General features: G+C 46.0%; 1 protein-coding gene across 1 annotated transcript in view; it reads right to left on the bottom strand.

The window, feature by feature from the left end:
* Nucleotides 1–25,443, bottom strand: part of LOC130107194 (troponin C, skeletal muscle) — a 34,610-nt gene extending 9,167 nt beyond the window's left edge. The window contains exons 1-2 of the mRNA XM_056273663.1: nucleotides 25,341–25,443; nucleotides 20–74 (exon numbers count right to left, since the gene is read on the bottom strand). Coding sequence (XP_056129638.1) covers nucleotides 20–74; nucleotides 25,341–25,343 — 58 coding nt within the window. The 5' untranslated portion in view covers nucleotides 25,344–25,443. The remainder of the gene's footprint in view (nucleotides 1–19; nucleotides 75–25,340) is intronic.
* Between the last annotated feature and the right edge of the window lie 2,137 nt (nucleotides 25,444–27,580).

Genomic DNA, 27,580 nt, shown 5'->3' with positions numbered 1-27,580 from the left:
GTTGTACGGTAGGACTGACCTGTGATCATCTCCTCACTCAGGAAGGAGCGGGCATCGCTTTGGGCGTCAGTGGGCTAAAGAGAGAACAGAAAAAAAACGGGGGGGGGGCGGACAGATGAATATGTGCTAATGCTATGCTCAAATATGCCGAGAAACATCAGTTTCCCAGTCGATAGCAGCGTGCTCAGGGAATCTGCAGATCAATATGCCTGATCAATATGCCTGACCCTGATGTGTTTTAATTGAATATGTTTAAATAGAAGTGACATTTCCAGGGTCTCTGTAACTGGACCCTGGACTTCCTGACCAACAGACTTCAGTCTGTTAGGTTAGGTGACCACACCACCTCCACCCTGACCCTCAGCACAGGTGCCCCTCAAGGCTGCGTTCTGAGCCCCCTCCTTTTCTCCCTATTTACCCATGACTGCCTGCCAACTCACCCTTCAAATTTAATAATTAAGTTTGTGGATGACACCACGGTCATTGGCCGTATCACCAACAATGACGAGATGGCCTACAGGGACAAGATTCAACACCTTACATCATGATGCACCACCAGCAATATTGTCTTCAATGTGCAGAAGACGAAGGAGCTGATTGTGGACTTCAGGTGGTCTAAGCTAAACAGCTAAACAGCTAAAACACCACAACTGGAAAAGAGCAAAATAACAAATAAAAGAAGTTATTAAAGTAATTAAAAAGTAAGATAAACGAGAGGTTAGAAATAATAATACTAAAATAAAAATAAAAATAATACAATAATAATAAGATCTAGAGCATTAAAATATTGTAACATCAATGGGATGGAAGTGGAGCGTGTCCCCTGCTTTAAATTCCTTGGAGTCCACAATCAGCGAGGATCTTTCCTGGAAATCAAACACCCAGGCCCTTGTGAAAAAGGCCCAACAACACCTGCATTTCCTGAGGAGGCTGAGGAGCACCCGTCTATCCCCCAAAACTCTCACTAACTTCTATCACTGCACCATAGAGAGCATCCTGACCAGCTGCATCTCAGTGTGGTACAGCAACTGCACCTCAGTAGACCAGAAAGCTCTGCAGCGGATTGTCAAGGTGGCCCAGCATATCACCGGTACCCAGCTCCCAGCCATAAAAGACATTTATCACAAACGCTGCCTTCGAAGGGGTCTGAGCATCAGCAAAGATCCCAACCACCCCAACCATGGACTGTTCTCCCCCCTGCGCTCTGGGAGGCGCTACAGGAGCCTCAGAGCCCGCACTACCAGGCTCAAAAACAGCTTCTTTGCCCAAGCTATTACCCACCTGAACCTGGCCACCCACTGAATGTCTGTGAATAATATGTTCATACTCGTGCTCTTTTTTCAAATACGTATTTTTAGCTTTTAGTCCTCATCTGTATATATCTTACACTATGTTTGCCACGTCTGTCTACTGCTGTCTTGCACTGTTTGGTGAAGCCGCAGCCCTCATTTCGTTTTTAACATGTGCCTGCACATTGTTTTTAATGACGATAAATCAAGTTGAATTAAATTGAATTTAAGCCACTACGAGGGGTTTTTACTGTTCATTTAGTTCCATTTAGTTTAATTTCGATGCTTCTAAATGACCAACATAAGCAAATAAGACCGTCACTAAGAGGTTTAGATATTGCTATGTAACAACTCCAAATTCTTGTGTGCAGGTTGGATTCCCCCATGAAGTCTGATGAAATGATTTATGGAGCAGACAGGGTACATGGCCACAATTAGAGATGGCTACATGACCTCATGGCTGTATATCTTACCAACAGCTGTTTCCCCAAAACACTGCTCTACATCCCCCTCTTTCCTCTCAGAACAAACACATATGAGCTACCACAGAGTGAATGGGGATCTTTGTGACAACAGGCAATGCTTATTCAAAATTAAGTTGTTCTTCTGCTAAACACTATCCCTTTTATCCACAGGGGCGCGTGCAAAGTCAACTAAAATCCCCTTTGGCAGCTTAAAGTGATGGATATACCACACCATGCATCATGTCGTATTCAGCTCCTCCTAAACGCATCACGCTCACCCACCACTGCATGGCCATGCACCATTAAGTTCAGCTTTAAAGTAGAACGACCGGGATTCCACTCCTACCTAAAACGACCATGGGCGGTCAAAATGACCGCTGGTTTTTAAACTCTATATTGTGTCAAGATAAATATCCAGTTGAGATTTTAATGCATTACATATGTTAGTATGTCTGTTATGAAACTAACTGACACCAAATTTAACATTTTAACAACTTTTAATACTATTTTTCAAACAATTTAAAATGGCCGCTGTCCAACGCCTGTAAACACTGCAGCGCCTCGGTGGTAGTCATGGTGCGTCTGTAACGGCGTCTGTACCCAGACATGTTGGACATAATCACACATCAAGTTTAGACTATTTCTCAGCACTGGGGGGCGCTAGTGTGTTTCTAGAGCAATGCACTTCACGAAGGAAATGACGCGACCAACACACGTCATGAAGAATGACATGACGCGCGCAAATGACGTGCCGTCATTTTGACAGGTCATAGTCGTTTTAGGTAGAGCTTATTGTTACTTTTTTTTCTTTTTTGCGCAGCACCCAAGTCATTTGAAGGGGAAATACAGATTTTCTTTTTTTTCTTCTTCTTCTGATTTTTAATATGCACCGCTCAAGCCCAGGGCGTCTCCCCGCTTGCCCCCAGTGACTGCTGGGATAGGCTCCAGCATCCCCGCGACCCTGAGAGCAGGATAAGCGGTTTGGATAACGGAACGGAATGGAATGCAGCGCTCAAGCTAAAAAAATCTACCCAATAAAAACGCTTTGCCTGTCAGTCTGTGGATGCGCAGACTCCTAGGCGGACCCTCGCATGCACGAAAGCGACCAAGTCTGACATGAAATGACATAGGCAAGGCAAGGCAGTTTTACCTGTAAAGCACGTGTCATACGTAGATTCAATATGCTGTACAGTGATGTGGAAAAACAAAAACAAAAACCACATGTAGTGAATTCAGGGGGTAGCCGGGAGCCGCCGCAGCCGGGACGTCAACCCGGGTGTCCCGCACCACGTGCGACTGCGCTAACCAGTCAACTAAAGGGTCCGACCCGTTAGCCAAGGGCTAGCGACCCTCGTCATCTGTGGTCGTTACACTACCTCCCTCATTGGGGAAGCCCGTCCCCGCGCTTCAGCATACCAGCTCCCTCACGCCTCTGGGCGCACGCGCTTCCGATGGCCTCACGCTCTCTCCTTGCCACTTATGTAGCGAATTCGGAGGGCAGCCTGAGAAGCGCCGCAGCCAGGACGCGAACCGGGTCTCCCGCACCACGGACGACTGCGCTAATCAGTCAACTAAAGGGTCCGACCCGTTAGCCAAGGGCTATAGCGAGTCTTGTCATCTGTGGTCGTTGCACGCAACACAAAGTTAAAACAAGTAAATTCACAGCTAAAACACCACAACTGGAAAAGAGCAAAATAACAAATAAAAGAAGTTATTAAAGTAATTAAAAAGTAAGATAAACGAGAGGTTAGAAATAATAATACTAAAATAAAAATAAAAATAATACAATAATAATAAGATCTAGAGCATTAAAATATTGTAACATGCATGGATAAGTAGACACGCTGGCCGCTGGCTCGCGGGTCTGACCCTTTAGTCGAGAGGTTAGCGATGCCTCCTGCGGTGCGGGCGATACGGGTTCGCGTCCTGGCCGCGGCAGTTCCTGTGGTTGCGTTGTCCCCTGAATTCGCTACATTGGTGTCAGAAGTGGGATGGGGCGACCGTAAGGCCATCGGAAGCATATGCGCCCTGAGGCGTGAAGGAGCTGATATGCTTAAACGCGGGGACGCGCTTCCCGAAGGAGGGGGGTAGTGTAACGTGCACGGATAAGAAGACACGCTGGCCGCTGGCTCGCGGGTCTGACCCTTTAGTCGAGCGGTTAGCGATGCCTCCTGCGGTGCGGGCGATACGGGTTCGCGTCCTGGCCGCGGCAGTTCCTGTGGTTGCGTTGTCCCCTGAATTCGCTACATTGGTGTCAGAAGTGGGATGGAGCGACCGTAAGGCCATCGGAAGCGTAGGCGCCCTGAGGCGTGAAGGCACAAACCCTGAACCATCGCAGACTTAATTGACGTCACCCAGTAAGTGCTTGAGTGTGAAGGGGTCGAAATGGTATCAATAGGAATGGGACAGCACTGATTGGGGGTGACGTCAATGTCGTTATGGATGAGGTTAGTGATAGATGACCTCCACGTCGTCTCTCAAACGCCAATTCTACCTTAAAGCTACTTATGAGCAGGGTTGACTTAACTGATATACGGAGGGTACATTTCCTAATAGTAGGATGTACACCTGGAGCAATAAAGACTGCTCCAGACGGTCACGTATAGACTTCTGGCTTGTCTCTAAAACTTTAAATAAAGACAGTATTACAGTCAATATTTTAATAACCCCATTAACAGATCACAGAGATGTAACCATTAATTTAACCATTTAACCATTAATTGTTTTTTTCCTGGTGAATATGGGTTAAAAAAATGTCTCCTACTGGAAAATGAACAGTTAACAAGAGCTGGAAAATGTTACTACTCTCTACTGGAACAAAGCCCAAAGAGAAGGATTTTCTGGAATTCATTGGGAGCTCCTTAAATTTTAAATGTTTAAATACTTGAAGAATTATGGCAGCCTGCTAGCTAAATCCAGGCGAATCTCAGAAGAAGATGTTATTTCAGAAATCACATCCCTGTCTAATGCCCCACCAGAAAATGTATCTGAAGAGGAGAGATTAAAATTAGCTGAGTTACAAAGCAAATTAGATGACATGTATAAATGAAAGCAGGGGGAGCTTTTGTAAGATCTAGGCAGAAATGGCTAGAGCAAGGCGAGCAGATGTCTGCATATTTCTTTAATTTAGAAAAATCACAAGTCAAGTCCTGCAGCTGAATATTGTAGGAATGGTTACTGATAATAACATGGATATTATTCTTCTTTAAGTAAAATGGGGATGTTATGTTAACATTTTCTAAATATTTGGATGGTGTAAATTCAATTAGCCAGGGGGATGTTAATTTGTGATTTTTATAGGTTTTTTTCCTGAGTTGCTAGCACCATTCCTTTTAAATGTATTTTTAGAGAGCATTGCAAAACCTACACTTCCTACCAGCATGACAAAAGGTGTAATTTGTCTAATACCTAAACCAAAAAAAGATTTGCTTATATTTGACAACTGGAGGCCCATTGGTTTACTCAATAATGATTATAAACTGTTTGCTATTGTGTTTGCCACGAGACTTAAAAGTGTTCTGGACCCAATTATAGATGAAAATCAATCTGGATTGATGAGTAACAGACACATTTCCAATAACATAAGACTGGTTTTGTTAGGGTTTGTGGAAGACCCCAAGCGCACGACACCAGACAGAGATGGGGTTAGCCGAAAACTGGCGTACTTTATTCCTTACGCGTACAAATAGTCAGACATAGGAAGGCTATGAGCGACAAGGAAAAAAAACGGAAAGTCCAAGGGGGAAAAAGGCTCGCGGGTAATCCAAACGGGAACACGGCATGATACTTCCACGGGGAAACTTTGCAAGGGAAAAACATGAACCAAGGGCTGGGAAGAGTTCGTAGAGAAGAGGACCGTGAGAGGAGAGTGGCCGCTACTGCGGGGAGGTTACAACACGAACTGACAACGGGCACGTGGGAGGCCACCAAACTTAAGCCCAGCCCTGATGACTAAGCCCGGCCCTGACGAGCCGATTGGCTGCCGGCGCGGGGTGGGCGGGCCATAACAGGTTTTTGATCTTATTGATTATTCTGAACTGATTACTGACGACAGTTTTATATTTTTTCTTGACTTTACAAAGCCTTTGGCACAGTTGAGCACCCTTTCGTGTATTATTGTCTTGAAAAATGTGGATTTGGAACATACTTTTGCAATGCAATGAAAACCCTCTATGCAAATGGGAACAGCTCTGTGAAATTAAGTGATGGTACCACTCAAAAATTCTGTCTGGAAAGAGGCATACGCCAAGGCTGTCCGGTCTCTGTTTACCTCTTCCTTGTTGTTGCACAAGCCTTTTGTCACTATATAAAATCAAGTAACTTAGAAGGTGTTTCTATTGCAGGTAGAAATATTTTATTAAGCCAGCTGGCGGATGATACAGCTTTGTTCTTGAAAAATGCTCTGCAGGTATAAAACCTGCAATCAAAATTATTGATGTATTTTCAAAAGCTTCAGGTCTCTGTCTGAGTTTAAACAAATGTGAGTTATTTGCTTTAAAGAGCTGCGACGGAACCTCTATTGATGATATACCGGTCAGGGAAAAGGTTAATTAACCAAGGATCAACGAGACAGATGCACTCTTAATTTTAGTCCAGTGATTAAAAAAGCGGAAAATAAATTTAATTGCTGTTTACAAAGAGATCTGTCCTTGAAGGGATGTGTCCTCCTGTTGAAAGCTGAAGATATTTCTAAGCTTGTTTATGTTGTATCCTCTCTTTTCCTTGATAAAAAAAACTTCGACAACAACAAAAAAATGACCAGTTGTTATTTAATTATTTTTTGGTGGAAAAATCGTTTACATTACATCAGAAAATCTGTAGTTATCAGTTCTTGCAAAAATGGTGGTCTTGACTTTTTGGACTTCTCTACCTTGAACAACGTGTTTAAGATTAACTTGTTAAAGTATTTTTTGAAAAATGACTCCTCCATGTGGAACTTCATTCCCAAATTTGTTTTTAACCAAATTGGAGGGCTCCCCTTCCTATTGGTATGCAATTATAGAATAAATAAAATACCAGTTAAACTGTCAATTGTTCACAAACAGGCTTTATTGGCGTGGAAATTAATTTACAAGCACAATTTCTCACCACAACGCTATTATATCTGGAATAATGGGGATATCTTATATAAAAATAGGAGTATATTTCTGAAGACTTGATTTGACAGAAACACCTTTTTGGTGAGTCAGCTGATAACCCCGGAAGGCCATCTTATTAACTACAATGAATTCATCTCTCATTTCTATTTTCCTGCCACCATTAAGGAATTTGCTCTGGTAATGGGGGCTATTCCTGATAGTTCTGTAATTTTGTGCAAGGGTTGTTTTGTTCAAGAAGCTGTTTCTTTGGTAAATCCTGCCGATTCTCATTGTGGGAAAGTGTGTTTCTGCAAGAATAATAACAAAGCTATTCGCTTTTTGTTTCAGAGTGAGGTTGTCACGAAGCCTTATGTCACTACTTAATGGAACAACTTTGCTAAGAATATTCCTTGGTCAAAAGTGTGATCATTGACTCACAAATACTTTATTACTAATAAGGTAAGAGAGGTTTCCTTTAAAATTTAACATAAATTTTACCCTGCAAAGCATTCTCTCAAGATATTTAAGACTGATATAAATATAAATTGTTATCTTTGCTCAGCTCATCCAGAAACGGCACCCCATGTCTTTTGGCATTGTAAATATTCTAGGACTCTATGGAAAGATGTTTAAAAATTTATTTGTGACACCTTACACACGGATTTTGCATTGTTTTATGAGTATATTATTTTCAGATTCTTTGCCTATGACAATAAATTTGAGGACAGAGCATATATCATAAATCTATTGATTATTCTAGCTAAATTCCGCATACATTAAATACAAGTTTACAAACAAAAGACCCCTTTTTATTGTGTTTTATAAAGGTTTTGAACAGTACATAAAAAGTATTAAGTCTAGTGCTAATAAAGAGGCCCAAAAAACTGTAATGGCACGTGCTCGCTGTAAAATATGTATGTAAAGGAATTGTGATCTTAGCTGTTGTGTCTAAAATGTTTTTCCCTTTTTATTATTATTTATTTTTTTATTTGGCCTACCCCCCTGGCATATTTGTTGGCACTGTAGTCATTCATGTTGTAAAAATGTGACATGTGCACAATCTGTTGTTAATTATTCAATATGTAGCGGTTGACGTCACAAACCTTATCGCGGCCATACAGGCAGGAAAAAGTTCCGTGGAGCGCCAGTCTGTCAGCTGTAGTTCAATCAGCTGATTTGTAGCAACACAGTATCATAAACATGGTAGACAGTTGCTGTGCCCCGGGGTGCAAAAATAAACATACTAAAGGCAACGGGAAGTCGTTTTACCATCTTCCTAGGCATCCACAAAGAAGAAGTCAATGGATTGCTGCCATCGAACGGGCGAAGAGTGCGAGTGATAAAAACAGAAGATGGGACCCGAATGCCAATGGAAATTGCCTGTGCAGTGATAATTTTACATCAGGTAAGCTTGCAAGCTTACAGTTAATAATGATAAAGATAAAAGTAGGCTACTTTTTGTGTGATAGTAGGCCTAAACAATTTATCTAAAGAGAAGGAGGGAGGGTTTTCAATTGCTGGGGATGAATGGATAACACAGCCAAATTGTTAGGCTACAGTAACTATCGCTAGCTACTTTTGTCAACTATGTTGTGTAACATTTGTAGTCCTCGGTGGGGTCATACTTAGCCTATGCTTAGCTAACATTAGTTGTCTGCTTAGCCTATGCACTGTGAACTCCGTGATTGATTTCAGAAGTCTTCAAGAGTCTTGTACCTAGTCTGAAAAATGCGTTTATATGGTTATTTCGTTTGAAAGTTATAGCAACTTTCTATGTGCTCAAGCATGTTGTTCTGTGCTGCTCAGACAAATTACCGCGATTTATTTAGCCAGTTACTGATCATGCAGTAAGACTCCGGCACATCGCTAGCTAAAGGAACCACCACGAAAACGGCACTTGTGGAAAATTGTAGCCAATGACACGAGTACTTGTTATCATGTATCATCTTTTTGGTAACCACAACATATAACTTGTGTCTAGTTACCTGCTCTCTGGTGAATGACAATCTCCTAAACGCGATTTCTGTTTGAGCTAGTGATGTGTAAAAACGAGGCATACTCCAAATTAACTGTTAATGGGCTTTAGTGTCGAACTGTAAGTATCAACAATACCGAGAAGAACTGACGCACGCAGGAGACTGGGTGCCTTACATAACATTGATTACAGCTAACATCCACTGGGTGGTGCTATAATACCATCCGTAATAGCTCCCTGTTGCGATATGACACCAGTGTATTTGTATGACTATGTGTTACTGTGTACTATTATTTTGTTTACGACTTTATTTGTCCCCAAGTGGGCGGTGTTGCGCTTGCATGCGCGGATTGATTACGTCACTGAGACGCTGTTCATTTTCTTCTTCTCCCAAAACTACCGAATAAACGGAGCCTGCATTTTTTCCCTCCAGCAGAAGTTCGGTAGTCAGTACGATTCTTTATAACGGTTTAATAATCCACTTCATCTGCGCAGAGATAGACAAAAAGTATTAGTCTAGTCTTCTAACAGGTTATGGGCCCAGATAACGTTGGATTATTTAGTAGTTTGATAAAAGAAGTACACGAAGTGTGATAACCTCGGATGGCGGGATGCGCGCAGGTTAGCACGGACTAGCAAGTTAGCAAGTGTGAAGCTAGTTAGCATCGAGAGAGGCTATCGGGAAGCTAACGGAACGCTAAGCTAAGCTAACGCTACCTAGGGAGATGGAGCGAAAGAAGAGCAGGTGGCCCACATTCAACGGACAGGCCGATGAGTATGAACTGTGGGAAGAGCGAATGCTCTGTTGCATGCATGGTGTGGGGTTGAAAACCACCATTCTTACCGAGCCCGCGGGACCTTTGACAGCGGAAGAGCAGGCCCTAGACGAGGAGCGGAACGCGGACGCCTACTGCGCATTGGCGCCTTTATTGGACAACACAAGCTTGGGACTGATCTTCAGAGAAACGAAGAACAACGGTAGAGAGAGTCTACGGGTGTTGCGGGAACATTACATTGGTAAGGGCAGACCCCGGATTGTCACTCTGTATGTAACATTGACTGGGCTAAAGAAAGCTGATAATGAGACGATAACCGAATACATTATCCGAGCTGAACAAATCATTACGGCCTTCAAAGGGGCGGGAGAAGCACCGAGGGAGGGACTAATGATGGCTATGTTGATAAGGGGGTTACCTGAGAGATATAAGCCATTCACTCTAATGGTGACACATGGCGACAGTGAGTTTACATTGGGACAATTTAAAGCCAAATTGAGAAACTTTGAGGCGGCAGAAGATGTAGCTAATGCTACAGCATCGGACGAGACGTCCGAGAGGGTGATGAAGGCCCACGCAGCGCCTAAGAAAAAGCCAGTGAAACGTTGTGAGGGAGAAGATGATCAAACGGTGCGCTGGCGATGCGGTGACAAAGGCCATCGGAAAACGGACTGTTCACGCAGCGTGTGGTGCAGCTTCTGCCAGGTCAAGGGTCACATGGACAAAGTGTGCAAGAAGAAGGACGCGCTGATGGAGCCAGATGTGCACGCGAGCAAGGTGGCGGCGGCGGTGGTTGTCACGGAGCAGGTCGAGGTCAGGGACCGGGGAATGCTGCGGAAGAAGAGAACTACATCTTCAGAGTGCAGGCTGGAGAGACCAGCTCAGCAGGACCAGGACGACGGCAACAGTTCAAACCAGGATTGATTGTGGACTGTGGGGCTTCTTCCCACATAGTCAATGATAAGAAGAAGTTCAAGAGCTTTGACAGCTCGTTCGAGCCAGAGAAACACTGCATGGAGCTGGCGGACGGTAAGCGCACCTTTGGTGTGGTGCAGGGCAGGGGAGATGCTACGGTATGTCTGCTCGACAGTGAGGGGCGACGGTGTAGAGTGACACTGCGGAACGCACTATATATTCCATCGTACCCCCAAGAGCTCTTCTCTGTGAAGTCTGCGACAGCACACGGAGCCAGTGTGTTCTTCGAAGAGGGCAGAGGTGCCCTGATGTCACCGGATGGTACCAGGTTTGACATTTTTGTACAGGGGAAAATGTACTATTTGCAAACTGAATGTGTTGTTGAAAAGTGCCATGTGAGCCATGATATAGAAACTTGGCATGACATAATGGGCCACTGCAACTATGATATCATAAAGCTACAGGATATCACTGATGGTATGCATATAAAGGGTAAAGTGTGTAAACCTGACAAAGAGTGTGCAGGATGCATAGAAGGGAAGTTTACCCAAAACAGGAACAGGAAATCTACAGACAAAGCCAAGACACCACTGGAGTTGGTAAACACTGATTTAGCCGGTCCTGTGGCAAACAAGTCCATTAATGGTTTCAGGTACATGCAATCATTTACAGATGTGTGCACAGGGGCAGTGTGTGTTTATTTCTTAAAAACAAAGAGTGACACAGTGCAAGCGACCGAGAAATTTCTGGCAGATGTAGCTCCCTATGGGACAGTGAAATGCATAAGGTCGGATAATGGAACTGAGTTTACAGGCAAGGAGTTTCAAACCCTGTTGAGACAGAACAAAATAAGACATGAGACGTCCTGCCCGTACTATCCCCATCAAAATGGCGTTGCAGAGAGAGAAGGACGCACACTATTCGAGATGGCAAGGTGTATGCTAATAGATAGTGGTCTACCAAAGAGCCTCTGGCATTATGCTGTACAGGAGGCAGCCCACACCAGAAACAGATGCTTCAACAAGCACACAGGCACTACGCCATACACGGCAATGACAGGAAAAAAGTGCAACATGGCTAGAATGCAAAAGTTCGGGACAGAATGCTATGCTTACCAGCAGGACAAGGGAAAGTTAGATTCTAGATGTGAGAGGGGGCGTTTTGTAGGACACGACAAGAACAGCCCGGCCTACCTAGTCTACTACCCTGACCAAGAGAAAGTACAGAAACACAGACTAGTTAAATTTGTACACAAGGCAACTAGTGAAAATGAGACTCAGACACCAGGTCTGCACCCAGAAGACTGGGTAAGAGAGAGAAAGTCTGTTGAGACAGCTGCAACTCAGCCTAGAGTACAGAAAAATGTACAGACTGACGGTACACAGTCAGCACCCGAGGATGATGACGAGGAGCACCCAAGGGTGACATCACAAGCCTCAGCCAGTGGGAGGTACCCCCAAAGGGAACGCAACCCTCCGAGATACCTGATTGACTATAGTCAGGGCGACAGTGATGACATCTCACTCACTACTATAGATTATGCATACAGGGCAGTGTGCGGTGTCCCTCTGACCTTTAAAGAGGCCATGGAATCGCCAGAATCAGAAAAGTGGTCCAGGGCAATGGACGAGGAAATGGAGTCTCTAAGAGACAACAAAACATTCACCCTTATGAAATTGCCAGAGGGCAAGAAAACAGTGGGAGGAAGGTGGGTGTATTCGATAAAGACAGATATAGACGGACACGACAAGTACAAGGCTAGATTTGTAGCAAAGGGATATAGCCAGAGAGCTAGGTTGGATTATGGGGAGACATTTTCGCTGACAGCCAACCTAACAAGTGTTCGAGTGCTTCTACAGAAGGCAGCTCAATATGACTTGATTTTACACCAGATGGATGTAATGACGAAGCCCGCATCCAAGGTAAAACTTAAGACATTTGCTAAGGCAATGTTTGGTGTGTGAAATGTGAGTGGTATGGGTTATACCAAGTTTTTTTTTTATGAATATGAAAAGGTATACAGTAAGCTCATGATTCATAAGTGGGAGTGTTGAGATATGACACCGGTGTATTTGTATGACTATGTGTTACTGTGTACTATTATTTTGTTTACGACTTTGTTTGTCCCCGGGTGCTGACTGTGTACCGTCAGTCTGTACATTTTTCTGTACTCTAGGCTGAGTTGCAGCTGTCTCAACAGACTTTCTCTCTCTTACCCAGTCTTCTGGGTGCAGACCTGGTGTCTGAGTCTCATTTTCACTAGTTGCCTTGTGTACAAATTTAACTAGTCTGTGTTTCTGTACTTTCTCTTGGTCAGGGTAGTAGACTAGGTAGGCCGGGCTGTTCTTGTCGTGTCCAGTCCACGTGAGCTTATAGGTTCAGTCTGTTGGGAGGCTGTATCTGACGGCCATATCGAGAGAGAGCAGGGGAATGGGGTGACGATGGGACAGCAGAGGTGTCCAAAGTCTGTGGTGGGCCCGGAGCCCGTGGACTGCTGTAGAAGAGCCTGCTGGGAGAGGGTTGAGGAGAGACCGTGCATGCCCTCTCATCCTCCGTCATTTCACTCTGGCTGAGACCCACTGCATTCAGTTGAAAGCCCCTCTGCGCCAGCCCTAGGGTTTTGTGATGGTCTTGGCTCTGCCATACGTAGATCGACTCGATTGCATTACATTAAATTACATTGCAGTCATTTAGCCGACGCTTTAATCCAAAGTGACTTACAATAAGTGCATTTAACGTAGGAAATCAGGAGAACTACTAGTCATCAGAGGTCATAAGTGCATCTAAACAAGCATCTAAGAGCAAAACCAGTGCTAAAGTAAAAGTGCAAGAAAGAGATTTTTTTTAAATGAGTGAATACAATAAGTGCTAAGAACAAGTAACAGGATAGTAGTTCTTAAAGAGGTGCGTTTTCAACCTGCGCCGAAAGATGGGCAGCGACTCCGCTGTCCTGACATCAGTGGGGAATTCATTCCACCACTGTGGGGCCAGGACAGAAAAGAGCCGTGACCGGGTCGATCGGCAGCAAGGGGTCCCTGAGCGACGGGGCAACCAGGCGTCCCGAGGCAGCAGAGCAAAGTGGTCGGTTAGGGGTGTAGGGCTTGACCATGGCCTGGAGATAGGAAGGAGCTGTTCCTTTCACTGCCCTGTAGGCTAGGACCAGAGTCTTCAGCTGGATGCAAGCAGCTACTGGGAGCCAGTGTAGGGACATGAGAAGGGGAGTTGTGTGGGAGAACTTAGGGCGGTTGAACATCAGACGAGCTGTAGCTTTCTGAAAAAGCTCCAGAGGTCTGACGGCCGACGCCAGGGCGCCAGCAAGGACGGAGTTGCCGTAGTCCAGCCGGGAGATGACCAGAGCCTGGATGAGCACCTGTGCCATCTCGTCGGTGGGGAATGGGCGAATCCTCCTGATGTTATAATAGAGAAATCTGCAGGAGAGAGCAACCGATGCAACGTTTGCAGCAAACGACAGTTAGTCGACCAGGATCACACCCAGATTCCTCACAGTCCGAGTTGGCATCACCACTGTGTTGTCAATGATGATTGCGACGATACAAGGAGCCCTTGACCTCTACCTGATATGACCGTGGGGCCACTTTCTGCAGACACACTCCCCATCGCCAGATGCCAGTCCTGTCCCCTGGTAGTGGTTTCATCCGAACTGTTTCTTCCACTGCGAGCTCAGGTAAGTCCTTAGCAGTCCTATCGTAGATGAGTTTCAAAATTTGTTTCCTGTGCCACAGTTCGTCTACAACATCTGTAACAACACGTGGCTCAAGAAGTGAGTCAACCACTGGCAGAGCTGACTTCAAACACCGTGACATCAGTCGTTGGGCAGGACTGCTGTCCATACCCTCCGTTGGGGTGTTTCTACATTGTAAGATTGCCTTCCAGGCATCCTCGCCATCCTGTAGTGCTTTCTTGCATGGGTTCTTTGCAATTTTGACTGCTGCTTCCACCTTCCCGTTGGCCTTGGGATGCCTTGGTGAGGAGGTGATATGGTCAAACCCCCACTCTACAGCGAATTGGCGGAACTGAGTACAGGCGAACTGGGGCCCGTTGTCGGAAATGACACTGCCAGGTTGCCCATAATGAGCAAATTGAGCCTTGTATCGTTTTATTGTTGTCTCTGCGCTAAGGTCTGGCAGAAAATCAATCTCCCAGAAATCTGAGTAGTGATCAACTACCATCAGAAAGTCTTTCCCACTGTGTTGGAAAATATCCAGACTTATGATTTGCCAGGGGCGTGTGGGCAGTTCATGGTTCAGCATTGTCTCCTTTTGCTGCTCAATTGTATACTCATTGCATATAGAGCATTTACTGACATAATCCTTGATTTCGCTCTGCATTCCAGGCCAGTATATGGTCTCCCGTGCTTGTCTGTAGCAGGCCTCGCCACCGATGTGACTGCTATGTACTCTGGCAAGCATCTCAGGATGCAATGATTTTGGGATCACCACTCTTTGCCTCCTAAACAAGACTCTGTTCTGGACACTTAGCTCCTCTTTGATAGGCCAGAACTCTCTGACTGCCTGCTCTGTTTCATCCTTATCAGTGGGCCAACCCTTCAGGCTATTAGACTTCACAACTTGCAGCTGTCTGTCGTTGTCTGTGTGTTGCTGTATCTGTAGCAGCCTTTTGTCTGTGACATTCAGATAGTCGGCCATATTTATGTGCTCAATTGCCAGCTGCTCGTCCACTATACTGCAGACTGTGTGCTCTGCATGCATAGAGCCAGGGTGTGTTTTGGAAGGGACAGCCCTGCTTAATGTGTCACTCACAAACATGTCTGGTCCTGGTTTGTAGATCACCCTCAGGTTGTAATTCTGAAGAGCCAGTAGCATGCTCTGCAAGCGCTTGGGAGCATTGAGGAGAGGCTTGCTGAAGATTGCTACGAGGGGCTTGTGATCTGTCTCCGCTGTGATATTCTCTCTACCGTACAGATAATGATGGAAATGCTGGCAGGCAAATACTATGCTGAGGCATTCCTTCTCTATCTGCGCAGGTTTGCTTTGTAGGCTTGAGTGCCCTCGATGCGAAAGCAATAGGCTGTCCCTCCTGCATCAGACAGCAGCCCATGCCATGCTGGCTGGAGTCACTTTGTACTGTGATGGGTTTTGACATATCATTGTTTCGCAGCACAGGCATCTGTGCCACACACTGTTTTATCTCCCTGACAGATGCTTCGGCAGCCAGTGTCAGACTGTCCTTGTCTGCGAGTCTTCTCAAAGGCTTGCATACTTCTGAGCCATGGGAGAAACTTAGCCAAGTACGTGACGAATCTGATGAGTCTTTGCACACCCTTGACATTGGATGGGGCTGGCATGTCCAAAACTGCTCTGACTTTCTCCGGGACAGCTTTTAGACCTGCAGCCGACAGCATGTGGCCATGGAACCGCACCTCAGACACTCTAAACTGAAGCTTCTTGACACTGAGCTGCAGTTTCACTTGTCAACACCGGTCCAGAAGGGCTACCAGCTTGTCATCATGGTCCTTGTTTGCCTCTTCCTCGCTGTCACCACAATCAACGATGAGGATGTTGTCAGCTATAGGCTCCACTCCCTCAAGCCCTTCCAACAGCTCATGCTGTTTCCTCTGGTAGACCTCTGGGGCTACTGACACACCAAACGGAAGTTTCAACCATCTCTTCCAGCCCCAGGGGGTCCAAAAGGTGGTCATGAGGCTGCTAGCCTCATCCAGTTTACACTGAAGAAAAGCATCTCTTGCATAGACCAGTGTGAAGACCTTGGCTTTAGGCAGCTTATAGAGCACATCCTCCAATGTGGGCATGAGGTAATGTGAGTGCCTGAGTGCCTGGTTGAGATGGTGCGGCTGTAGATATATATGCAGCTTTTCTGGTCTTTTGGCTATGACCATATTGCTGATCCAATCCTTGGGCTCACTGACTGATGTGATATGATCCTCTCTTTCATATTGGTCGAGCTGAGCCTTCACAGCTTCCTTCATAGCCACTGGAACATTGCGTGGTGCACTCTGCACTGGCTGAATCGCTGGATCCAAGTCGAAATGAACCTCTCCGGGGAGTGCCTCCACAGGACCAGTGAAGACATCCTGATATGCTCTGATGACTGTACTTTTGGTGAGAGACATAGTGAGGCTGTTGTCCACTGCGTTGAGCCCTTCTACTCTGAGCTCCTCTGGGATGGTGAAGTGTATGAGCCCCATCTCCTCTGACGCGGACCCTGACAGCAGTGGCAACTGTCGTGTATTTACGACCTCAAAATCCAGCTTGTATTTGCTGTCCCGTACAACACACTCAGTGGTAAGGACCCCAAATGATGGCAGACCTTGGTCTGAGTACATTTTCAGTGTGGTGCTACTATGCTTTAGTTTCTCTCTGGGAGCTAGCCTCTTCTTGTCCCTGAGACTCATGACACTGCACGTAGCTCCTGAGTCAAGCTCGCATCTCTGTAGTTTGCCATTTAGGTGAAGATTTACAAACCATTTCTTGCCTTTTGTTCCCACTGCACCAATGCTTTCTGTTGCATACACATCATTTGTGTACATGACTGTGTTGTCTTTATCCATGTGGGGAGTTTAGCATCCTTTTTCTTATTTTTATTGCTGTGCCACAAGCATTGCAGGTCTTGCCGTACGCTGGGCAGTGTTCTCTTCACCACTCATGTGCTGTGCCACAGTATTTGCATGCGGAGAGGCCCCCACCTTGTGATCTAGGGTTCCCACTCATTTTCTCTGTAGTACTGGCTGATCTTTTGAATGTTTGTTTCCCTACAACATTGACATTATCCGCGAGTGATCTCTCCTGCTCCATGGATCTCAACTGCAAATCACTCAGCTCTGCTGCTCTGCATGCTTCAATAGCACTGGCTAGAGTCAAGTCCTTTTCCCTTAACAACCGTCTGCGTGTGCCCTCTTTAGACGGTCGCGTCGTCTTGCTGTGCGTTGGTCAGATTTAAGTTGTGTTTGTAGACATGTCGACATTCAACTCCCATGACACTCCTCAGACCTTCTTGTCCTTGTCCACCAGCCCTGTGGCTAAAGCATAATCTTCATATTCTGCTCGGAAGATTTCCCAGTTCGCACTCAGGTTGCCACTGAGCTTCATCGGAGCTGGCGGGGGTATGGTCGCGGCCATGGCTATTCACTGCTGTTACTGCGGTACGGCTAGCTAGCATTAGCAAACCAAAAAAACTTGCTAAACTCGCTTGACAGCTCAATATCCCTTCAGCCACCTAATCGCCGAATCAGAGGTCCACTTCTGACACCATGTTTGAGCTAGTGATGTGTAAAAACGAGGCATACTCCAAGTTAACAGTTAATGGGCTTTAGTGTCGAACTGTAAGTGTCCACAATACCCAGATGAACTGACGCACGCAGGAGACTGCGTGCCTTACGTAACATTGACTACAGCTAACATCCACTGGGTGGTGCTATAATACCACCCGTAACAATTTCCGCTCGGTCCTGCAACTCTGCTAAACTGATGTTTCTTGCTTCGTCGCAGACTTGTGAGCGGCTATGGCAGATCTAATGTAAGGCGTTTCGGCACATAAGATGCTGCATGCTCTCTGACGGTTGATAACACCACATTATGGCCTTTCCGTCTTTTTTACAGCGCTTTGAAAGGGTGTCACACAACTGAGCTCTTTCAGCGTTGGTCGTGGATGGAAAACCTGAGCTGCTTGCTGCACTGACTGTTGTCTGCTTTTTGCTGTGCTGAGAGTCGTTAAAAATGAGGTCCTTTGCCTGCTGGTAAGGCACTTTTTTTCACAGATCCCTCGCTTGGTATCGACCATTTGCATTTTTATGACGTCACCGCCACCTCTTCTGTGGCATGGCTGCGCTGCCAAAGCCAAAACAGCACAGCTGAAACATTACCAAGGTAATCTTTTTTTTTCCTTTTCCAATTTTTCCCCCTTTTTTCTCCCCAATTTGTATCCGGCCAATTACCCAGCTCCTCTTGAGCCGTCCCGTTCGCTGCTCCACCTCCTCTCCGCCGATCCGGGGGCGCCCCGACCGACCAGAGGAGGCGTCAGTGCGGCGACCAAGACACATACCCACATCCGACTTCCCACCCGCAGACACGGCCAATTGTGTCTGTAGGGACGCCCGACCAAGCCGGAGGTAACACGGGGATTCGACCCGGCGATCCCCGTGCTGGTAGGCAACGGAATAGACCGCTACGCTACCCGGGCGCAACCAAGGTAAGCTAACAAAGTGCTTCGTTTCGAGATGACATCACACTTACTTTCCCTGCAACAACAGAGAGGCCTTTTGCTGGGATATTCCAAAACTGGATACCTGACACAAACCCTGGTTTTGTCCATTTTATAGCCTTCCAGACTTTTATAAGCCTCCAAAGAGCTGCCGATGTAGACGGAGGGGTAGTTGATCAAGTAGTAATATATGTCCGGATATTGGAGGCCGGGAACGTCATTTGTAACCCCAATCGGATTAAAACGATGCTAGTGTAACCGGTTGTTTTCTTGCCCGGTGCGGGATTCGATACGGGGTGTACTGCACCACAAGGCGACGTCACTAACCGCTCGGCTAAAGGGTCAGACCCATCAGCTAGGGGCTAACGTGTCTTATTAGTAGTTTACACTAGGAAGGTATAGAGATCGGATATTTGTAATCTGTTAAGTTTTTTAGAATATAGGTCAATTTCGTGACTTTGAAAATGGGAAGTGTACTCAGACGCTATATACTTGGCGCTGTCCATTGTACTGCTCAGGCAGTCGTTTTTTGCTGCCAGTGGGTTAAAATTATATTTTTTGTGACGTAACCGCTACAGCTCTATAAAGGCAAAAAAAATGGCTCAATAAAAAAGAGAAAGGAATGGGACAGCACTTTACGCCACACCACGTTACCTTGATGACGCCAAGCATGTGTAAACTACTAATAACACACGCTAGTCCCTAGCTAACGGGTCTGACCGTTTAGCCGAGCGGTAGTGATGTCGGCTTGTGGCGCAGCAGACCCCGTATCGAATCCCGCACCGGGCAAGACAACAACCGTTTACATTGGTGGGGTCCGGAAGTGTGCAGATCCCCAGAAGTCTCTTCGGAGCGCGGGAATAACGAGCTTCCGGGAGATGGTGACGACTGTAAACTACCAATAAGACACGTTAGCTCCTAGCTGATGTGTCTGACCCTTTAGCCGAGCGGTTAGTGATGTCGCCTTGTGGTGCAGTACACTCCGTATCGAGTCCCGCACCGGGCAAGAAAATAACCGGTTACACATGTTTTGTACTATTTTGGGTTTGGGACTTTTTATTTTGTTTTTTACTTACTCCACGTTCAAGGCACTTGGGTTAATGGACCGACTGCCCGATGTGAAGGTCCTCCAGGCTCTAAGCTTTACATCAATTTACTTGTTTTTGTCAAAACAGCATCATTAAGCAAACATTCAAAGAAATTGTTGATGAATAAACTAGGTGTGTAATACAGGTAGTACCCAGGTTACGAACGCCCGTACTTACGATCCGACTTCCGTAAAGCCTGTTATTTAAAAAAAATCGAGTTTCACACGGACGGACTACTTTGTGTGGCGCTCAAAATACTCCGCGTTTTAGGCGGTTGGTCGGCCCCAGGGAGAGCACCGCCACGCCGTCGTCGCCATTTTAAGTCGGATCGCGTAAACGTTGATGTGTGCGTCGTGTTTTGATTTAAATTTTTCGTGTGTTTACCCTGGTAACCATGGCTTCAACGTGTAAATCTGACGCAAGCGATGGTGATGTACAGAAGGAAAGGAAAACGATCACAACTGAAGCGAAAGTGGAAATAATAAAGCGTCCTGAGAGAGGCGAAACGCTCTTATCGTTTCTTTTCATTTACCCGGGGAGGCAGGGAGGCGGGCCCCGAGCGGAAACGGTCTAGACCCGCTCCGGGCCAGTGGCAGGTAGGGAGTTTGAAATGTAAGAAATGCTTCTTTAAAGTTTTTTTGTACACACATTTTCTCTCAATTATAAATAATGTACAGTAGTTACATTTATTATTGTTAGCGCATTATTATATTTATGATGTTTTAGGTAAACTATATAGTGTAAACTACTAATAAGACACGTTGCCCCTAGCTAACGAGTCTGACCCTTTAGCCGAGCGGTTAGTGATGTCGCCTTGTGGTGCAGTATACCCCGTATCGAATCCCGCACCGGGCAAGAAAATAACCGGTTACAATACTATATACTAAGACAAACATTTGACTAATTGACGCTAGATGTGAACTGTATGTAACTGTTCCAACTTACATACAAATTCGATCTACGAACAGACTCAAAAACGGAACGCGTTCGTAATTCGGGGACTTCCTGTATAGCGTGTGCTTGCATTTCTCTGATTTCATGTGTTTGTTTTTTTTAATGTGCCAGGTTAAATCTTTGTTACTGTAGTGTTTCTTTGTAAATTTTGGCATACCAGTACACCCAATATGCCAGCGTGAACACCCATGTGCCCATGTGTCCTTCCATGCTTTCTTGTTTACTTTTTTTTTACGCTTCCCTGGTAACCCTGTGTTTAACATCACAATGCTATGAACTGTGGGTAATTCCCTCAAGCAAAGAAGGAAAGTGTAGAAAGGGCTCAAGATGTCCGGGGAAGGCCATCATGCACTTCACAATTTGACAGTGGGACAGCCCAAAACTCTTACAGGTTTAGCGGAAACGTGCCTCAAAGCCCGTGAGTGTGGACATTGGGACCGGGCCCATGAACCAGGCCTTGTGAATGTGGAGACTGATTAGACCAATCGAGACGCCAGCTTGCGAAGAACTCTGCTGATTGGCTGATAAGGAGCAGGTACAGAGAACATTTTCGGTCTGTTTGCAGCACCTAGGGCGGCCCAGGAGACAGGGTTTTTTCTCTCTCAGTGCATCTACTTAGTTGATAGCTGTCAGGATGTAGAAAGAGCTTAAACAAATCTTCTAAAAGTGTTCTAAATTAAAAGTGCTGATAGCCGCTTTAAGAGGAAGCATTTTAGGTTTTTTGTTAATAAGGGGTAAATAAATACCATCATACCAGTCCCTGCTTGTAAACCTTGAGTTAACTGCCTGGTCAAATGGCTTTCACCCTGTTACACTGATTTCAGCCATCATGAAGTGTTCTGTGAGGCGGGTCAAAAACCACGTCACCCTCAGATGATGCCATTGCTCTTCAAAGTGACCTCTCTCACCTTGACAAGAGAATATTCTTTGTTGACTTCAGCGCAGCATTTAACAACATAGCACCCTCCAAACTTTTCATCAAGCTCAGGGACGGGGGCGTCCAGGTAGTGTAGTGGTCTATTCCATTGCCTACCAACACGGGGATCGTCGGTTCGAATCCCCATGTTACCTCCGGCTTGGTCGGGCGTCTCTTCAGACACAATTGGCCGTGTCTGCGAGTGGGAAGCCAGATATGGGTATGTGTTCTGATCACTGCACTAGCGCCTCCTCTGGTTGGTTGGGGTGCCTATTCGGGGTGGCAGGGTTGGCGTGATCTTCCCACGTGTTATGCCCCCTGGTGAAACTCCTCACTGTCAGGTGAAAAGAAGTGGCTGGTGACTCCACATGTATCGGAGGAGGCATGGGGATCTGGGGAGATCGGCAGAGGGGGTGGAGCAGCAAGCCGGACGGCTCAGAAGAATGGGGTAATTGGCCAAGTACAACTGGGAGAAAAAGGGGGGAAATCCAAAAAGAAAAAATAATTGTGGACATCTTGACAGGCAGACTCCAACACCTTCTCCAGTTTACTCTATTTATGTTATTTGTTATCAGCGTGGACGTGCCTCATTAAGCTCACCAACATCCCCGCTGTCCTCATCCTGATTATGAATGAGGACGAGTCTAATCGTAGAGTGGAGCAATACGTGCTGGCAGGTTTGTGCCAAGACAACAACCTCTCTCTCAGTCTCAAGAAGTGTCAGGAGATGTGGATTGCAAGGCATAGGAGATGAGCATGCACTCCCATCCACATCAACGAAGCTTCTGTGGAGAGGGCCAGCAGTTTTAAGTTCTTTGGAGTAAAGGTCCTTGAGCTCTTTACTTTGTCTCACTGCACCATGACAGTGTTGAAAAGCAGCTCCTTATGTCGGGCATCCCTATAGACACAATTGGCCATGTCTGCGGGTGGGAAGCCGAATGTGGGTATTTGTCCTGATCGCTACACTAGTACCTCCTGTGATCGGTTGGGGCGCCTGTTCGGGGGGGAGGGGGAACTGGGGGGAATAGTGTGATCCTCCCACGCGCTACGTCCCGCTGGTGAAACTGCTTACTGTCAGGTGAAAAGAAGCGGCTGGCGACTCCACATGTATCGGCGCAGACATATGGTAGTCTGCAGCCCTCCCGGATTGGCAGAGGGGGTGGAGCAGTGACCGGGACGACTCGGAAGACCGGGGTAATTGGCCGGATACAATTAGAGAGAAAAGGGGGGGGGTCCAAAAAAAGAAAAAAGAAAAGCCCAGTAACCCCATAAACTCTCTCCCCCGCTACAGTCCAGCAAACAGTACCACAGCATCTGGAACAGACCCCCCCCCCCACACACACACACACACCCAGCTGACAGCACCTTAAAACACTGTCTCATACGCTCCTACATTTATATTTGGTCATGATATGTTAAGTCTTTATTTATTGTTTATGTTATAGTCTTATTCGTCCTGATGTTGTTATTATAATCATTATTGTTATTATACTGTACTATACATACTAGGCTATATGCATGATTTGAGCAAGGTCTCTCCCCTCTTAAACTGGACTCCTGTCCATGGAGAGAGAGAGAGAGAGAGAGAGAGAGAGAGAGAGAGAGAGAAAAGAACAGAAAAAGGAAGAGGGTAACTTGAAAAAAGAAGAGGGTAACTTGAAGCCCCAGTGCAGAGGAGCTGCCATCACTGACCAACTGACAAACAAGGACTGGAAAAAGTCTCACATCAGCAAAGAGATTAAGAGAAGTAAATATACATGAATGTCAGCAGCATATGTTTAATCCCCTAGCAGCTGACCGTACTTGTCAGTGACGAGTCTTAAAGGAGAACACCGGTTCATGAGAGACCCCGTCTCTCCACGCTGCCGGAATACTGGACCTGATCACACTGAGGATCATGAGACCTCATCCCAGTAACTGAGAGGGCTGCTGAATACAAAGTGAATGGGAGGATGAGTCTGTGGAAACGTAGGAGGTTTTGTTTTTAGTTTCTGTACCTGTGTTAGATTTGTGCTAAATTAGTCATGTCACTTCTCAGAAAACAAACATATACTCCTACCTGGTGAGAAGATTGCTGGACCTTCTCCCATCATGCTCCTGAGCAGAACTGCCTGGAACTCTATGGCTGGTGTTAAGCCTTAAGGTACATGTACGGCAGGAAACTGTCCTCCCAACACAGATATTGTTCTTATTATTAGAAAAATGACAACGTTTCTTTGCATTTATTTTTTTTTCTTTTTCCCCCTTTTTCTCCCCAATTGCAATTGCACTTGGCCAATTACCCTTTTTTCCGAGATGTCCCGGTCGCTGCTCCACCCCCTCTGCCGATCTGGGGAGGGCTGTGGACTATCACATGTCTCCTCCGATACATGTGGAGTCACCAGCCGCTGCTACTTTTCACCTGAGAGTGAGGAGTTTTGCCAGGGGGATGTAGCGCGTGGGAAGGTCACGTTATTCCCCCCAGTATCCCCCGCCCCAACAGGTGCCTCGACTGACCAGAGGAGGCGCTAGTGCAGCGACCAGGACACAAACCCACATCCAGCTTCCCACCAGCAGACACGGCCAATTGTGTCTTTAGGGACGCCCAACCAAACCGGAGGTAACACAGGAATTCAAACCGGCGATCCCTGTGTTGGTAGGCAACAGAATAGACCGCTACGCTACCTGGGCGTCCATTCTTTGCATTTCAATTAGAGTAATAATGAAGTATATATGGGAAAGATGATAATAAATATAGACCGGAGTGATTTAGCCACAGATATATGTTGACATATCTATATGGGATTTTTTAAAATTTCAATAATAGACATTGCAACCCTGCTTCTCAGTGCTTCTTTGATAGGGAACAAACATTACATAAGCCATGTTTGCCATCTTGGCATTCCACCCATCTTTACTTTTCTCTTTACTTTGAACAAAATATTGTTGTCGACATCAGAACCTTGTGTAATATTGTAATGCCCAAATATATACCAGTCACCAGAGTAACTCACTAGTTAGGTTTTTTGCTGTGTCCTTTTGGAGCTCATCTTTAGGTCAGACTCAGAAATGGATTTTGTAAAGGTGAAGGCCTCAGATAAGACCACAAGGAAAAGCTGAGAAAGTCCTCTCAATTTTCTCAGCCATGCAGCTTGCAGCTCAGATACCAGGTACAGAGAATCCACCAGCAAACTGGATCCGTAGTCAAACAACCAGGAGCAGGAAAACAGATCAGGGCCAACAAACCAGTGCAACATGTTAGTTTCCACCATCACCAGCTCAGCAGTATACTGATACTAGTAGTATCATCCCTATCTACACAGCATCTCTTCAATAACTGCAAAATTACTAGTCAAGGTGTTCCTCTTAAAACTTCAAGCCAAACATCACCTGTATCAAAATGCACATTTCCCCAGCTGGAGTGTTTAGCTGGACTTATGAAGCTGAATTTCTTGGGTGTCTGCATGCAGATTTGAGCACTTGCATATGTGCCTCAGTGAGGTTGTGTCGGATAAGCATCTCGAGTCCATTTTCATGCCAATTGATATTCTCCGCCCTCTGTCATTTCGCTTTTCCTGACATCCGTCCAAAAAATGCGGAGAAAGAATGGGGGAAAAATGGTATATCCTCAAACACTGCTTTCAAATACATTTCCTCCTCCTTTTTGTCCCCCTCCTCTCCTAAATTCCCCCGCTTCAGTTTCTTACCATGGCTGCCGGCTCTGCTGCAAAACAGACACCAGGGGGAACAATTGGAAGCTGGTAAAAGAGAGCTCGTCTGGGACACTTCAGACAGCACCCGGTCCTCACCAACTTCAATAAGTACCCCTACGTCCATCTCCGCTTTAACTGAAAACGACCAGGATTGGGCCAGAAGCTGCCAGGTCTGATGAGAAACAGCCAATCAACTCACTCCTTGGTCTGGACCGTCTGTCAGTGTCCCGATGGCACATCCCCTTGTGTAGAGCAATCCCCCATATTTAGATAAAGGACAAGAGCAGTCGTCCCAATGTCATTTATCGAAAAACAGCGCGAGCGCTCGGCAGCAGAGGGTTATTTTGGCTGAGGATCAACTGCGCATCTCGCAGCTTAGGGACACTTCATTTCAGGCACTGTGCATGAACAAGCATGTGCATGCACACACACACACACACACACACTCACACAGCTTAACACCTCCCTTCACAAGCAGATTCTCTGTTCCTCTCTCGCTGCCTGTCAAGCCATCCATCTGCCTGTCTCTCTGTCTTCGCTGCCTCCGACATGTCCTTGCACTTGTGACATCTGTAACTCTAGAGGTGTGCAAATGGACATAACGTCATGTCTCACTCACAGCTGTACCCGATCGACCGTTCTACCCATCACTTTCTTTCACCGTGAACAAAAAAGTCACATGCAACTGCAAACAAACCAACCAACCCACAATCAAGCATCAGTTATCGTGACGGCACAGCTGCACAGTTAACCGAGTGCAGTTTTTTTCTTGGCATCCATTAAACTATTTTATGACAGCAAAACTGTCCCTATCACACTGGTAAATGATGAATACAGTAATGATATGGACGAAAGGTTATGATGTTAATTACTGACAGTTTAATTCTGAGATGAAATTTCTGCTATTGAGAAAGACTGAGGAGTGGCTCTGACACAATGGTAGCTAGCTGGCTTGAAAACAGGGTCCCACAGTGGTCCATTGTCAGCAAAAATCCTTGATGAAAACTGACGTGAGCAGAATTCACAAGATCTTTGATACAGAGCAACAGAAATATCCTCAAGTGCCCTTTATAACAGTCTTATTCTTGAGGCCTGTCTCCTCATGTGTCTTCCTCAGCTCTATTGAAAGACTGATGTAATAAACTGGAGATGCTGGCTATGTCAGCAATTTACTTTGTGTCTTCTAAGTGTGGGAGGATCAATCTTTTCCTCATTATGTTTTGTGATCATCCACTCGTCTTTTTCCCCTGTCTTTGTCTGCATATCTTTCAGTCATTCCCTTCTTTCTTTCAAACTGTTTCCTTTCTCTCCCTGGGTTTGCCCCCCCCCCTCTCTCTCTCTCTCTCTGTCTCTCTCTCTCTCCCCTCTCTCTCTCTCTCTCTCTCTCTCCCTCTCCCCTCCTACATTCTGACATTCTGTTCCATGGTGAATTCTTGATTTGAAACAGGGTGAATGACCTTGTTGGCAGCTAATCTCTCTCTCCACATCACTCTCCCATGCGAGCGATCTGATTTCACCGTGTAATCCTTCAACAGCTAGAGTTTCGTTGGCTTTGCAATTATGAATATTCCTTAGGCCCATAGTCAGTGTGACCTGTAGTGGTAATCGTTTTACACACACACACACACACACACACACACACACACACACACACACACACACACACACACACACACACACACACACACACACACACCATCATCAGCGGTCACTCGGGGTCGAGTATGACTGTCCTGCTTCCTGGTCAGGGGTGGGTAATCTTATCCAGAAAGGGCCAGTGTGAGCGAAGGTTTTTGTTCCAACCAAGCAGTTACACACCTGATCCCACTAATCAACCAGTAGAGTCTTTGCCGAGGAACTTGATTAGGAGACACAGGTGTGTAATTGCTTGGTTGGAACAAAAACCTTCACCCACACTGGCCCTTTCTAGATAAGATTGCCCACCCCTGTTCTAGGTCCTTGTGAGCCTTCAGGTGGGTGTAGAGGCCGATCTTGGAGCTTCATATTTTGGGAAAATGTGGGCAAGGGTGTGAAGACGTGGTTGAGGGTGTGGTTTGGGCCTTTTTGGTAACTCACTCCTTTCTGAGCCTGCGCTTGTTTTCAGCAGCACGGTGGAGGTCATGGTTGTAGCGCCCAGCGCCCTCACGGACAGCCAGTCTCCAGGCCTCCCTATTTTTTGTTGCTTGTTCCCAGGTGTTAAGGTCAATGCCAAACCTTTAGATGCGGGCCTTGAT

The sequence above is a fragment of the Lampris incognitus genome, chromosome 2 (genome assembly GCF_029633865.1).
Source record: "Lampris incognitus isolate fLamInc1 chromosome 2, fLamInc1.hap2, whole genome shotgun sequence".
Lineage (NCBI taxonomy): Eukaryota > Metazoa > Chordata > Actinopteri > Lampriformes > Lampridae > Lampris > Lampris incognitus.
The sequence above is the reverse complement of the archived record's forward strand: the minus strand, read 5'-3'. Positions and strand labels throughout refer to the sequence as shown.